General features: G+C 52.9%; 1 protein-coding gene across 1 annotated transcript in view; it reads left to right on the forward strand.

Annotated features, from left to right (window-relative positions):
* The window catches only part of znf341 (zinc finger protein 341), a 68,314-nt gene that overhangs the window by 40,831 nt on the left and 14,573 nt on the right, over window positions 1-12,910 (forward strand). The window contains 4 exon segments of the mRNA XM_072515286.1: window positions 1,681-1,876; window positions 2,959-3,043; window positions 4,126-4,313; window positions 10,440-10,627. Of these exon segments, the coding sequence (XP_072371387.1) occupies window positions 1,681-1,876; window positions 2,959-3,043; window positions 4,126-4,313; window positions 10,440-10,627 (657 nt within the window).

Genomic DNA, 12,910 nt, shown 5'->3' on the forward strand with positions numbered 1-12,910 from the left:
TCTCCCAGTCTCTCTGACTAAATCCCACTGCCCCGCTCTCTCCCAGTCCCTCTGACTAAATCCCACTGCCCCGCTCTCTCCCAGTCTCTCTGACTAAATCCCACTGACCGCTCTCTCCCAGTCCCTCTGACTAAATCCCATTGCCCCGCTCTCTCCCAGTCCTTGACTAAATCCCACTGCCCCGCTCCCTCCCAGTCCATCTGACTAAATCCCACTGCCCCGCTCTCTTCCTGTCCCTGACTAAATCCCACTGCCCGCTCTCTCCCAGTCCCTGACTAAATCCCACTGCCCCGCTCTCTCCCAGTCCCTGACTAAATCCCACTGCCCCGCTCTCTCCCAGTCCATCTGACTAAATCCCACTGCCCCGCTCTCTCCCAGTCCCTGACTAAATCCCACTGCCCCGCTCTCTCCCAGTCCCTCTGACTAAATCCCACTGCCCCGCTCTCTCCCAGTTTCTGACTAAATCCCACTGCCCCGCTCTCTCCCAGTCCCTGACTAAATCCCACTGCCCCGCTCTCTCCCAGTCCCTGACTAAATCCCACTGTCCCACTCTCTCCCAGTCCCTCTGACTAAATCCCACTGCCCTGCTCTCTCCCAGTCCCTGACTAAATCCCACTGCCCCGCTCTCCTCCTGTCCCTGACTAAATCCCACTGCCCCTCTCTCTCCCAGTCACCCTGACTAAATCCCACTGCCCCGCTCTCTCCCAGTCTCCCTGACTAAATCCCACTGCCCTGCTCCCTCCCAGTCTCCCTGACTAAATCCCACTGCCCTGCTCCCTCCCAGTCTCCCTGACTAAATCCCATTGCCCCGCTCTCTCCCAGTCCCCCTGACTAAATCCCACTGACCGCTCTCTCCCAGTCCCCCTGACTAAAAGCCCACTGACCGCTCTCTCCCAGTCCCCCTGACTAAAACCCACTGCCCTGCTCCCTCCCAGTCTCCCGGACTAAATTAGGGATCCCCCCCATTAGGTAGAAGCCATTTATTCATTTCTAGTATTGGGCTGTGATGGACAGCTTCCCCAAAACTGCAGCAGCCTCCATTCATTCATCTCCCTTCATGGGTGAGTGACTCCGAGGGCTGAAACCCCAATGTTTACAAACATCAACCACATCAACGGTTGGTAAGTGCATTGCAATCAGACGCTTGAATGCTTGGAATGCACTTAGTGACTGGAGCTTACCACTCCAAATGGTGGCCCGATAGCGGAGATCCTTCGTATTCCATACCATGCATAAACATGCATTGGCCAGGGATGGTGAATCGCTTCCCGATTTGCACTCCCGGGGTGAACGTTAATCGCTCGCAATTCTCCTCCGGCGGGAAAACAGGGTTCGCCCAATGTGCAGTGTATAGGAAATAGGCATGTTGCTTGTCTGGCGAGCTGGTGCAGACAAGCCGGGACGAATGGTCACCTTCTGCACCGTTAGAATTCAGTGACACTATGTTTTTCCTCTCACTGAATCAACATATCTTTCCAATCCTATCTCCCTTGGGTTTATCCAGCTCCCCCTTAAATGTATCGATACTATTCACCCACAGCCACTCCCTGTGGGAGCGAGCTCCACATTCCCGCCACTCTCCGGGTAAAGATGTTTCTCCTGAATTCTCGAGCTTTGGCTGGGAGTTTGAACTGTGCTGTGTGCTCTCACGCTGCTGTGTGTGTGTGTGTGTGTGTGCAGGTTCCCAGTCAGTGTGTGGAGAGTTCCCCCTTCACAACTCCGCCAGTGTACAGTCCGGGGAAGCAAGGCTTCAAAACCAAGACCAGCAGCATCATCACCACCTCAACACTGAACCCTGCAGCCAATGACCTCTCCACCTTTGACCCTGATAACGGGAAGAACAGGCAGCCCAAAGACACCATGGGCACACCAGAAGGTAAGGACCCTAACACGGGTAGGGGGTGACCCGTCAGTCTTGCGCTGCCTCACACTCAGAGAGTTTAGTGGATGTTTTAGTCCCCACCCCGGAGGCCAGATCACAAAACCCAGCCTGACGCTCCCAGTGCAGTACTGAGGGAGTGCTGCACAGTCAGAGGTTCCAACAGAAGGTCCGTCTGCCCTCCTGCTGGATGTAGATGATCCTGTGGCACGATAGGAGCAGGAACATTCACCCTGCGTCCTGGGCCAGTGTTTATCTTCATCCAACACCTTAAAAAAAACAGGTCACCTGGTTATTGTCACTTGTTTGGGATCATGCTGTGCATCAACGAGCTGCTGCGTTTCCTACAACAACAACTGCACTTTGGGACATCCTGGGCTGGTGGAAGGTGCTACAGAAATGCAACTTGTGTGTTCCAGCGGAAGAGGTTATTCTTCCTGGCTGCATGCTCTTGTGTTTTTCCAAACTTTCCTCAAAAGAGAGGAGATTCTTCGTGACCTGGAGGCGTGTTTAGGATGGAAGTGGGGAAGGGGGTGAGTTTTATCTCTGCCTAGTAGCAATGATGGAGTTTTAAATCCGGTATGGGTGGAATCTGTCTGCTGCTCACTACCCTGTGTCGGTTAGCGCACAGGACGGATATCATTCAGCGATGGGGTGAAGGATAATCTTCCCAAATCTTGCATCTGATGGTCAGCATCACACCCCCTCTTCCACCTCGGATAGGATTCGGACACCTCCTGGAGTTGAATATCCCTGGAGTTGAACATGGAGTAAGAATGGTCACTCGAATGAGGGACCTGGCGAGAGGGTGTGATATCTGTACACCCCCCCACCCCCAGTGAGGGAGAGGTCAGTGTTGGTGGAACGAGGACACTGCAGGGAGGGGGTTCCCCATGGGGGTGTCTCCCTCACCATCTTTCCTGCATTGTTTGGCTCTGTGTTCCGCTGAGGTGGACTGTTAGTGTCAGGGAGCGCTCCTGAAGACATTCCGCACAAGTCAATGATGCAAACCGGTAGCAGAATGTTGAGAAATATGAAATCCGAGTGAGCATCGCAAATTATTTGTCTCTGTGTTTCAGGTAAAGGAAAATTGCAGAAACTAAAATGCAACTATTGCAACAAGATGTTTGCCAAGAACTTTGACCTTCAACAGCATATCAGAAGGTACGAGGGTCGGTTTCTATGTGGGGCCTGGTCTAAGAGAATAGACCACCGTCTGAATGCCTGTCTCTCCTCTCCTGACCAGCTGATTATAGAATGGAAGAGCATAGGAGGCGGGTCCACATGCGTATGGGCATGTGGCCATGCGCGTGCACTCGTGTGTGGGTGCACGCACGTATGACGTGTGTGGGTGTGTGCACATATGACTCGTGGGTGGGTGCACGTATGAGGTGTGTGGGTGCATGCATGTATGATGTGTGTGGGACCGCGCACTTATGACAAGTGGGTGCATGTACGTGCGGTGTGTGTGGGTGCGCGTGCGTATGATGTGTGTGAGCTCATGCACCTGCGGTGCGCGTAGTTGCATGGTAAAAATGCGTGTATGGGTCTGGGGCTGGTTTGCGAGTGATTGATTCTCCTCGATTACATCCTGCCCCCTTCACACGATAGCCACAGTTTTGTAAAAATGTATTCTTTGGTATTTGAGCATGACTGGCTGGGCCAGTATTTGTTGACAGCAGACATTCCCCCGCCCCCCCCCCCCAGTCCTGGATCAGGAGCTCACTGTCCAAGACTTGAACACGGAAATGCAGGCTGGCGCTCCCTGCGCTGTATCGACGGAGTGCAGCACTGCCAAGGTGAGACCTTGGGGTGAGACCTTAAACCAAGGGCCCGTCTGCACTCTTGGGCGGATGCTTGAGATCCAATCACACTATTTTGAAGAAATGATGATATTCCGGTTGCTGGAAGTTTTGCTGTGTGCTAATCGCTCGCTGAGTTTCCCACATTATAGCCGTGATGACATTTCAAAAGTGCATCATCGGCCGTGAAGCATTTGGATTTCCTGAGGATGTGAAAAGCGCTTTGTAAATGCAAGTTCCTTCTTCCTTTTGTCCGGGTTGTGACCAAGTTGAAGTTCTCTGCACAGACATCCCCATTTCCAAATGGGAAACTCCCGCTTTTGCGATCTTTCCTTTGTTGCTGGCTGCCAGGTTTACTTGATCTTGTTTGAAATTGGAATGCCTCTCTCGCCTTTGACCATCCTGAATGGCCTCTGACCTCTGACCTCCCTGTTATTTTTGCAGCCACACAGGCGAGAAGCCGTTCCAGTGCATCGTTTGTGGTCGGGCCTTTGCTCAGAAATCGAATGTCAAGAAGCACATGCAGACCCACAAGGTGTGGCCAGCGGGGGTGTCCCGTTCCTCTGTCTCTGTACAGGTGGTGACTGTCAACTCTGAAGAGACGGCGGACCCGGAGGAGAATGAGGTCACAGGTCAGCCGCGTGACTGCGATGCGGGTGGGCGGGCGGGGTCCGTTTTTATCCACGCGCCGGCCATCAAAATGCTCTGAGCACTCCCGAAGCTCTCTCCACATCTGAATCCTGGAGAGGAGCTTGGTTCCGAGCTCCCAGACCAGCGAGAGGACGGGGTGGGGGGCACCTCTATCGGAAAGTCACTGATAAATCCTGCAGGCGACACACAAGTTTCACACAAATGAGAGCGACCAGAGCTGGGAGGTTTATACCGAGCAGGAAAGATTAAACAGACTGGAGTTTCCTTCGGTCGCAATGACGAGGCTGTCACCTGATTGAGGTCTTTCATTCCCGAGGAAATGTTTGGATCCCTGAGAGAGGTCGCTCACCAGGGCAGTCAGAAAATCAGAATATGGTTAACCGGAGTGAACAGGGTTTTGTAAAGAGGAAATACTGGGTGGGAATCTCCGATATGCCCCTCGCTTGTCAATGGGATTTCCCATCGAAGCCACCCCAGACGGCCGGGAAACCCGCGGGGGTGCTCTGCCGGCGGGAAAAGAGAATCCCAACGGCAGGAGAATTCCGACCATTATCTGATAAATGTTTTGGAGTTTTTCGAAGAGCTGGTCAGCCCAGGTAAATAAAGGTGTCAGACATTTGGATTTCCATACCGTCTTCAATTGGGCGCTACATGAAAGGTTATTAAGCAGGATAAGGGCGTACGTTGTTGGGGGGAATGTATTAGCATGGATAGAGATGTTATTAATGGACAGGAGCCGCGGGACAAATGGGGCCTTTTCAAGCTGACCGGCTGTGACCAGTGGAGTGTCGCAAGGCTGGGGCCTCAGATATTTACAATCTAACTTAATGACTTAGACGAAGGGGCTGAGAGCAGTGGGTCGCAGTTTACTGACGATACAAAGCCAGGTAGGAATGTAAGCCGGGGGATACAGAGGTGACCAAGATATTACAAACGGGTGAAGTCCGTAACCTACAAAGGCAGCATGGTGGCGCAGTGGTTAACACTGCTGCCTCACGGCGCTGAGGTCCCAGGTTCGATCCCGGCCTCGGGTCACTGTCCGTGTGGAGTTTGCACATTCTCCCCGTGTCTGTGTGGGTTTCACCCCCACAACCCAAAGATGTGCAGGGTAGGTGGATTGGCCACGCTAAATTGCCCCTCAATTGGAAAAAATGAATTGGATACTCTAAATTTTAAAAAAAAGTTTGTAACCCACAGACTTACAAAACAGCAGATGGAGTGTAACCTGGGGAAAGTGCAGTTATTCGCTTTGCGAGGAGGAACAGAGAAGCAGAATATGTTTTTAAATGTGTGAAACTTTTATTGCCGTTGCTCAGAGGGATTTGGGTGCATGCAGGTACAACACGCAATTGGGCAAAAGGTTGATTGCGAGGGGTTTGGAATAGAGGAATAACGACAGTGCACAGGGCTTTTTACAGGACCTGGAATACCGTGTGCAGTTTTCATCTCCATATTTAATAACAAATCGCTTATTGTCACAAGTAGGCTTCAATGAACTTACTGTGAGAAGCCCCTAGTCGCCATATTCCGGCACCTGTTCGGGAAGACCAGTACGGGAATATTTAAGGAAGCATATTGGAGGCAGAACAGCCAAGTCTTTTTCCAGATTGGTTCCGGGGATGAAGGGGTTCTCCTGTGAAGAAAGGCTCTAAATTAGACCAATAATCTCTGGAGTTTAGAAGAATGAGAGGTAATCCTTCAGGGGGAGATGGAGACGGTGGATGGTGGTGATGTTACTGTACTAGTAATCCAGAGGCTAAAGCTCCAGGTTCAAATCCCAGCACAGCAGCTGAATTTAAATTCAATTAATAGTATCAGGAATATAAAGCTGGTCTCCTGATCACCATGGAACCATTGTCGACTGGCGCCCTCAACCTGGTCTAGCCTACATGTGACTCCAGACCGACGGCCCTGTGGTTGACTCTTAAACTGCCCCCTGAAATGGTCCCCAGCAAGCCACTCCGTCCAAGGCAATTGGGGACGGGCAACCAATGTTGGCCTCGCCAGAGACACCCACATGCCATTAAAGAGTACAAGATTGTGAGGGGCTCGGTGGTCTAGGGTGTGGTGCATAATGATGCCAACATGGCGGGTTCGATCCCAGTAGTGGCTGCGGTAATTCAATGAGGCCCGGCTCCTTTCCTTTCCCAGTGACGAGCTATATAACCAATTGTGTTGCTCTAACTGTGGGAGATGCAGACAGCTCTTTGAGGACCACTGCTAATTACTTTGCAAGATTCTGAAGGGGCCCAGCAGGGTAGACACGTTTCCCCTGGCTGGGGAATCTAGAACGTTGCGGGGGGGGGGGGGGGGGGGGGGCACAGTTTCAGAATAAGAGGCCGGCTGATTTAGGACCGGCATGAGGATCTTCTCTCGAGCGTTGTGACTCTTTGGAATTCTTCGGCAACCGTGGGTGCTCATTCAGTGAGTGTATTCAAGGCCGATCCTGAAGTCATGGGAATCGCTGGGTGTAGGGAGTGCTGGAAATGCAGAAGATCGGCAAAGGAATAGCAGAGCAGGCTGAAGGAGCACCATGGCCTAATCTTTCTTGTCACACTGTTGTGATTATTGAGGATTTTGGCCAGTGGGGACTTTGAGAAGATGTTCCCAGTTGTCTGAGAATCCTAAACTTAAAGGTCTTCAGTATAAGATAGTCATATATTGTGGGGAGTTCAGGAGAAATCCCTTTATCCAGTGAATGGCGAGAATGTGGATCCCATTACCTCAAAGGAGTGAGGCGAATAGTGTAGATACTTTCAAAGGAAAGTTAGAGAAGCGAATGAGGTGAAAAGGAATAGAAGGATATGCTGATAGGCTGAGATAAAGATGGATGGAAGATGACGAGTGTTAAGCAGAGACACCAGCAGGGATCAGTTCGGCCTATAAGCCTCTTGCTGTCCTGTATTCGGCCCCAGGAAGCTGCCTCAGCTCCGACCAGCACCTACAGAACCTAGTGTGATATTTATTTCCATTCCTTGCACCAGCCCTCCTGTGACCTCGAGCACCGATTGCCAACTGGTGTTGTTTTGAGCAGTGACACCCAAACCACTTGAAACTGAGCTGAAGCTGCCAGGGCAGGCCTGAGGGAGTGCTGCAGTGCCGGAGCAAATAAACGCAAAAGGTAGTGGGCTCGGCGCCCTACCCTCTGGCCTTCCGTGATGCTCCGGTCCCGCAGCTGGGAATCACGTGTGGCCTCGGCAATCAGGAGCCTGACATGGTGAACCTCGCGCTGGGCCAAGGGGGCAACCGTTGCACCCTTCACCCACCGTGAGGTCCGTCACACCAAGACCGCATTGGTAAAGACCATCCTAGGACCACCTGCCCCCAACAGTGCACTGCCTGCCCATGCCTCCTCCAGCAGACACCCTCCCCCACACACACTGACCTCTATAGTAGGGAGAACCATTGTCATATGCCCCCCCACCCCACCATCACCACCACCAGGGACCTAGTCACAGGGTATTAACAGATATGGAACCAAGGTGAAGGGGGTGATGTTATGATCATGATCAGTTGTTAAATGGTGGGATAGTCTCGAGCGGCTGAATGGCCTACATCTGTGGTATTTCTCAGCTGTACGACAGGGATAGATCTGGAAAAGTTCAGGATAGCATACGAGGGAACGTGTGGGTGGGGAGTATGGGGGGCATTCTGCGGTTCGAATTGCATCTGATCAATGGACAGTGGGTTGGGTGAATTGGGAGGATGGTGAATGAGGTCATTGTCAGATGTCTTTAACAAGGCCTTGTTATCACTCCCTCTCTCTCTCTCCCACCCCCTCTCTCTCTCCCACCCCCTCTCTCTCTCCCACCCCCTCTCTCTCTCTTCCCCCTCTCTCTCTTCCCCTCCCTCTCCCTCTTCCCACCTCCCTCTCTCTCTCCCTCCTCCCTCTCTCTTCCCCCACCCCCTCTCTCTCCCCCCTCTCTCCCCCTCCCTCTCTCCCCCCTCTCTCCCCCTCCCTCTCTCCCTTCTCCTTCCCTCCCTCTTCCCCATCCTCTCTCTCTCCCCCCTCTCTCTCTTCCCCACCCTCGCTTCCCCTTCCTCTCTCTCTCCCCCCTCCCTCTCTCCCTCTCTCTCGCCCCCCCCCTCACCCCTCTCGCCCCTCTCTACCCCCTCTCTCTACCCCTCTCTCTCCCCCCTCTCTCTCCCCCCTCTCTCTCCCCCCTCTCTCTCCCCCCTCTCTCTCCCCCCTCTCTCTCCCCCCTCTCTCTCCCCCCTCTCTCTCCCCCCTCTCTCTACCCCTCTCTCTCCCCCCTCTCTCTCCCCCTCTCTCTCCCCCTCTCTCTCCCCCCTCTCTCTCCCCCTCTCTCTCCCCCCTCTCTCTCCCCCCTCTCTCTACCCCCCTCTCTACCCCCCTCTCTCTACCCCCCTCTCTCTTCCCCCCTCTCTCTCCCCCCCTCTCTCTCCCCCCTCTCTCTCCCCCCTCTCTCTCCCCCCTCTCTTCCCCCCTCTCTTCCCCCCTCTCTTCCCCCTCTCTTCCCCCTCTCTTCCCCCTCTCTTCCCCCCTCTCTTCCCCCCTCTCTTCCCCCCTCTCTTCCCCCCTCTCTTCCCCCCTCTCTTCCCCCCTCTTCCCCCCTCTCTTCCCCCCTCTCTTCCCCCCTCTCTTCCCCCTCTCTTCCCCCCTCTCTTCCCCCCTCTCTTCCCCCCTCTCTTCCCCCCTCTCTTCCCCCCTCTCTTCCCCCCCTCTCTTCCCCCTCCCTCTCTCTCTTCCCACCTCCCTCTCTCTCTCTCCCCCTCTCTCTCTCTCCCCCCCTTCTCTCTCCCCCCTCTCTCTCCCCCCTCTCTCTTCCCTCCTCTCTCTTCCCCCTCTCTCTTCCCCTCTCTCTCTTCCCCCCTCTCTCTTCCCCCCTCTCTCTTCCCCCTCTCTCTCCCCACCTCCCTCTCTCGCTTCCCACCTCCCTCTCTCGCTTCCCACCTCCCTCTCTCTCTTCCCACCTCCCTCTGTCTCTTCCCCCTCCCTCTCTCCCTCCCCCACTCTCTCTTCCGACCTCCCTCTGTCTTCCCCCTCTCTCTCGCTTCCCCCTCCCCCCCCTCTCTCTTCCCCCTCCCCCTCTCTCTCTTCCCCCTCCCTCTCTCTCTTTCCCCCTCTCTCTCCCCCTCTCTCTCTTCCTCCTCCCTCTCTCCCTCCCCCTCTCTCTCTTCCTCCTTCCTCTCTCCCTCCCCCTCTCTCTCTTACGACCTCCCTCTCTCTTCCCCCCTCTCTTGCTTCCCCCTCCCTCTCTCTCTTCCCCTTCCCTCTCTCTCCCCCTCTCTCTTCCCATCTCCCTCTCTCTCTTCCCATCTCCCTCTCTCTCTTCCCACCTCCCTCTCTCTCTTTCCCCCTCCCTCTCTCTTCACACTTCCCTCTCTCTTCCCACCTCCCTCTCTCTTCCCACCTCCCTCTCTCTCTTCCCCACTCTCTCCCTCTTCCCCACTCTCTCCCTCTTCCCCCTCCCTCTCTCTCTTCTCCCTCTCTCTCTTTCCCCCTCTCTCTCTCTTTCCCCCTCTCTCTCTCTTCCCACCTCCCTCTCTCTCTTTCCCCCTCCCTCTCTCTTCCCACCTCCCTCTCTCTTCCCACCTCCCTCTCTCTTCCCACTTCCCTCTCTCTATTCCCCCCTCTCTCTCTCTATTCCCCCCTCTCTTCCTCTACCCCTCCCTCTCTCTCTTTCCCCCTCCCTCTCTCTTCACACTTCCCTCTCTCTTCCCACCTCCCTCTCTCTCTTCCCCACTCTCTCCCTCTTCCCCCTCCCTCTCTCTCTTCTCCCTCTCTCTCTTTCCCCCTCTCTCTCTCTTCCCACCTCCCTCTCTCTCTTTCCCCCTCCCTCTCTCTTCCCACCTCCCTCTCTCTTCCCACCTCCCTCTCTCTCTTCCCCCTCTCTTCCTCTTCCCCCTCCCTCTCTCTCTTCCCCCTCTCTCTCTCTCTCTCTCTTCCCCCTCTCTCTCTTTCCCCTCTCTCTCTCTTCCCACCTCCCTCTCTTCCCCCACCCTCTCTTTCCCTATTCTCTCCTTGTCCCTTCTCTCTCTTTTTCTCTTCCCCCCCCCTTTCCCTCTCTCCCTCCCTCCCTTTTCTCTCTCTCTCTTCCTCCCTTTTTTCTCTCTCTTGCCCTTTCTCTTGTTTACATTTGTAGCGGAATTATCGGAAAACCCGGAGCAGCTTCCACACCAGAACCCAGCCAACCACGCGGGCGACAGCAACAGCGGCGAATTGAAGCAGGTGGTGGTGATCGACAGTTCCTACCAGTGCCAGTTTTGCCCCTGTAAATTCATCACTTATTTCCAACTCAAGTCACACATGATGCAGCATAAGAACCAGCAGGTACAGTGGAAGCAGGTTCCCAAACAGGCTTCACACACAGGGCTGGGTAGGTGGTGGGTCAGGGCAATGGAGCCTGGAACATGGGACTGGGACGAGACCGTTCTGCCCCTCAAATTTGCTACCCCATTTAGTCAGATCATGACTGGCCTGTATCTTTATTGCTTATTTTTCTTAATTTCTTTCCCACTACGGGTCAACCTGGCATGTCCAATCCACCTGCCCCGCACATCTTTGGGTTGTGGGGGTGAGACCCACTCAGACTTGGGGAGAATGTGCAAACTCCACACGGACAGTGACCCGGGGCCGGGATCGAACCTGGATCCTCGACGCCATGAGGCAGCAGTGCTAACCACTGCGCCAGCGTGCCGCCCCCTAACTGATCTGTATCTTAGCTCCATCTATTTGCCTAATCTCTGCAAGTGTGAATAGCCTTGCCAATCAAAAATGCATTATTCTGAGATTTGATATTTTCAATTGACCTCCGGACTCAACAGTACGGATTAAGCAAGAGTTCCAGATTTCGCCTTTGTGTGAAACTCTTCTGGTCGAGCCCTAGCTCTAATCTCACGGTTATACCCTCTTGTTCCGGACTCAACGCACCAGAGGTGATAGGGTTTAACAAATCCATTCTAAACACCTCAATTTGATCATAGTTCACTGTGCTCAAGGGATTGCAAGCCTCGCCTACTGAACTTGTCCTCGCAATTTAACCTTTGAGCCCCCAGTATCATTCCAATGAATTTGTTGCTATAATCCTCCGAGAATAATAATCTTTTACAAAGAAAGTAATCCCCAAAATCCAGCGGAAATAATACCGCTGGACAAGATGTGACTTCTTAAAACTTTTACTGTAACAAACCAACTAAAATTAACAAACTCAAACATTACGTTAAACAGGTGAAGATGTTTCACATAAAAAGGTAAATTTTGCTTTAAATAGTTAATGCCTCATATCATTTAGATTTGGAGCACTCGGATTATTTCCCGCACAAATGTGGCATCATGTGTAATTTTACAGTCTTTCCAACTTGACCCTTTTTTTGGAGGGTCTCATTGCCCAGCCAATCATTTTGGCGCAGTCATCAACCGCGTATTCCATCCAAAGCCCTTGGATGTGGCTACTAGGGACAAGGTGAGCATCTTACGAACCCTCTCTCTCACTTGGGTCACCGACACTCTCTTCTCTGACCCCTTCAAATGGTCTGGTATGCCCTGGGGCCACTTTAATAGCAACAATAGGTATTGTCCAATCATAATCCTTTGCTTTTCCCTGCCTTCGTTGTTCTGTCTTTTCCAACTGTTTAACATACACAGAAACACAGCCTCTGCTCCATTCTCAGAGATCTGCTTCAATAGCAGAATTAATTTGAAGACTGCCAAACAGAAAACTGTTCCCCCAGGAGAGAGCTTCACTTATTTCCTCTTTGTGCGAATTCCCAGTATTCATAGAATTCATAGAATTTACAGTGCAGAAGGAGGCCATTCGGCCCATCGAGTCTGCACCGGCTCTTGGAAAGAGCACCCTACCCAAGGTCAACACCTCCACCCTATCCCCATAGCCCAGTAACTCCACCCAACACCAAGGGCAATTTTGGACACTAAGGGCAATTTATCATGGCCAATCCACCAAACCTGCACATCTTTGGACTGTGGGAGGAAACCGGAGCACCCGGAGGAAACCCACGCAGACACGGGGAGGATGTGTAGACTCCACACAGACAGTGACCCAAGCCGGAATCGAACCTGGGACCCTGGAGCTGTGAAGCAATTGTGCTGTCCACAATGCTACCGTGCTGCCCATTCCGAATTATCAAATGGTAAAAGCAGACTGACTGCAATTAGCTTTCTATTTACTTGTTGCTTCTTAGCTGTTCATCACCATGACAACCCAGGTTACCAGGGCATTACTTGAACCAAATGATGTCATCATCCGGAAACTAATTGACCATCTTTCAAGATATTCCAAAGTACATTTTCTTCTGAAAGGGACATTACACAAAAGGAAATAGAGGCACTCTAAGGGAGTGGGCCACCTACACTCCCTCCAATACCTTCTGGAGGTGTGGTAATCAGAGCTGAACACAGTTACTGCAAGGGAATTCTAACCAGAGAGCTCTGCCATCGGAACATGACCTTTTCCCCTTTGAATTCCAGTTCCGTGGCGCTCAAAGCCAACATTCCATTAGCCTTGTAAACCTGCCAGCTAGCTTTTAATGATTTCAGTACCCGCACCCCTAAATCTCTCCCAAGCCACCGCAACTCCTGACTCGGTTCATCTAAACC

The sequence above is a fragment of the Scyliorhinus torazame genome, chromosome 8 (genome assembly GCF_047496885.1).
Source record: "Scyliorhinus torazame isolate Kashiwa2021f chromosome 8, sScyTor2.1, whole genome shotgun sequence".
NCBI classification, from domain to species: Eukaryota; Metazoa; Chordata; class Chondrichthyes; order Carcharhiniformes; family Scyliorhinidae; genus Scyliorhinus; species Scyliorhinus torazame.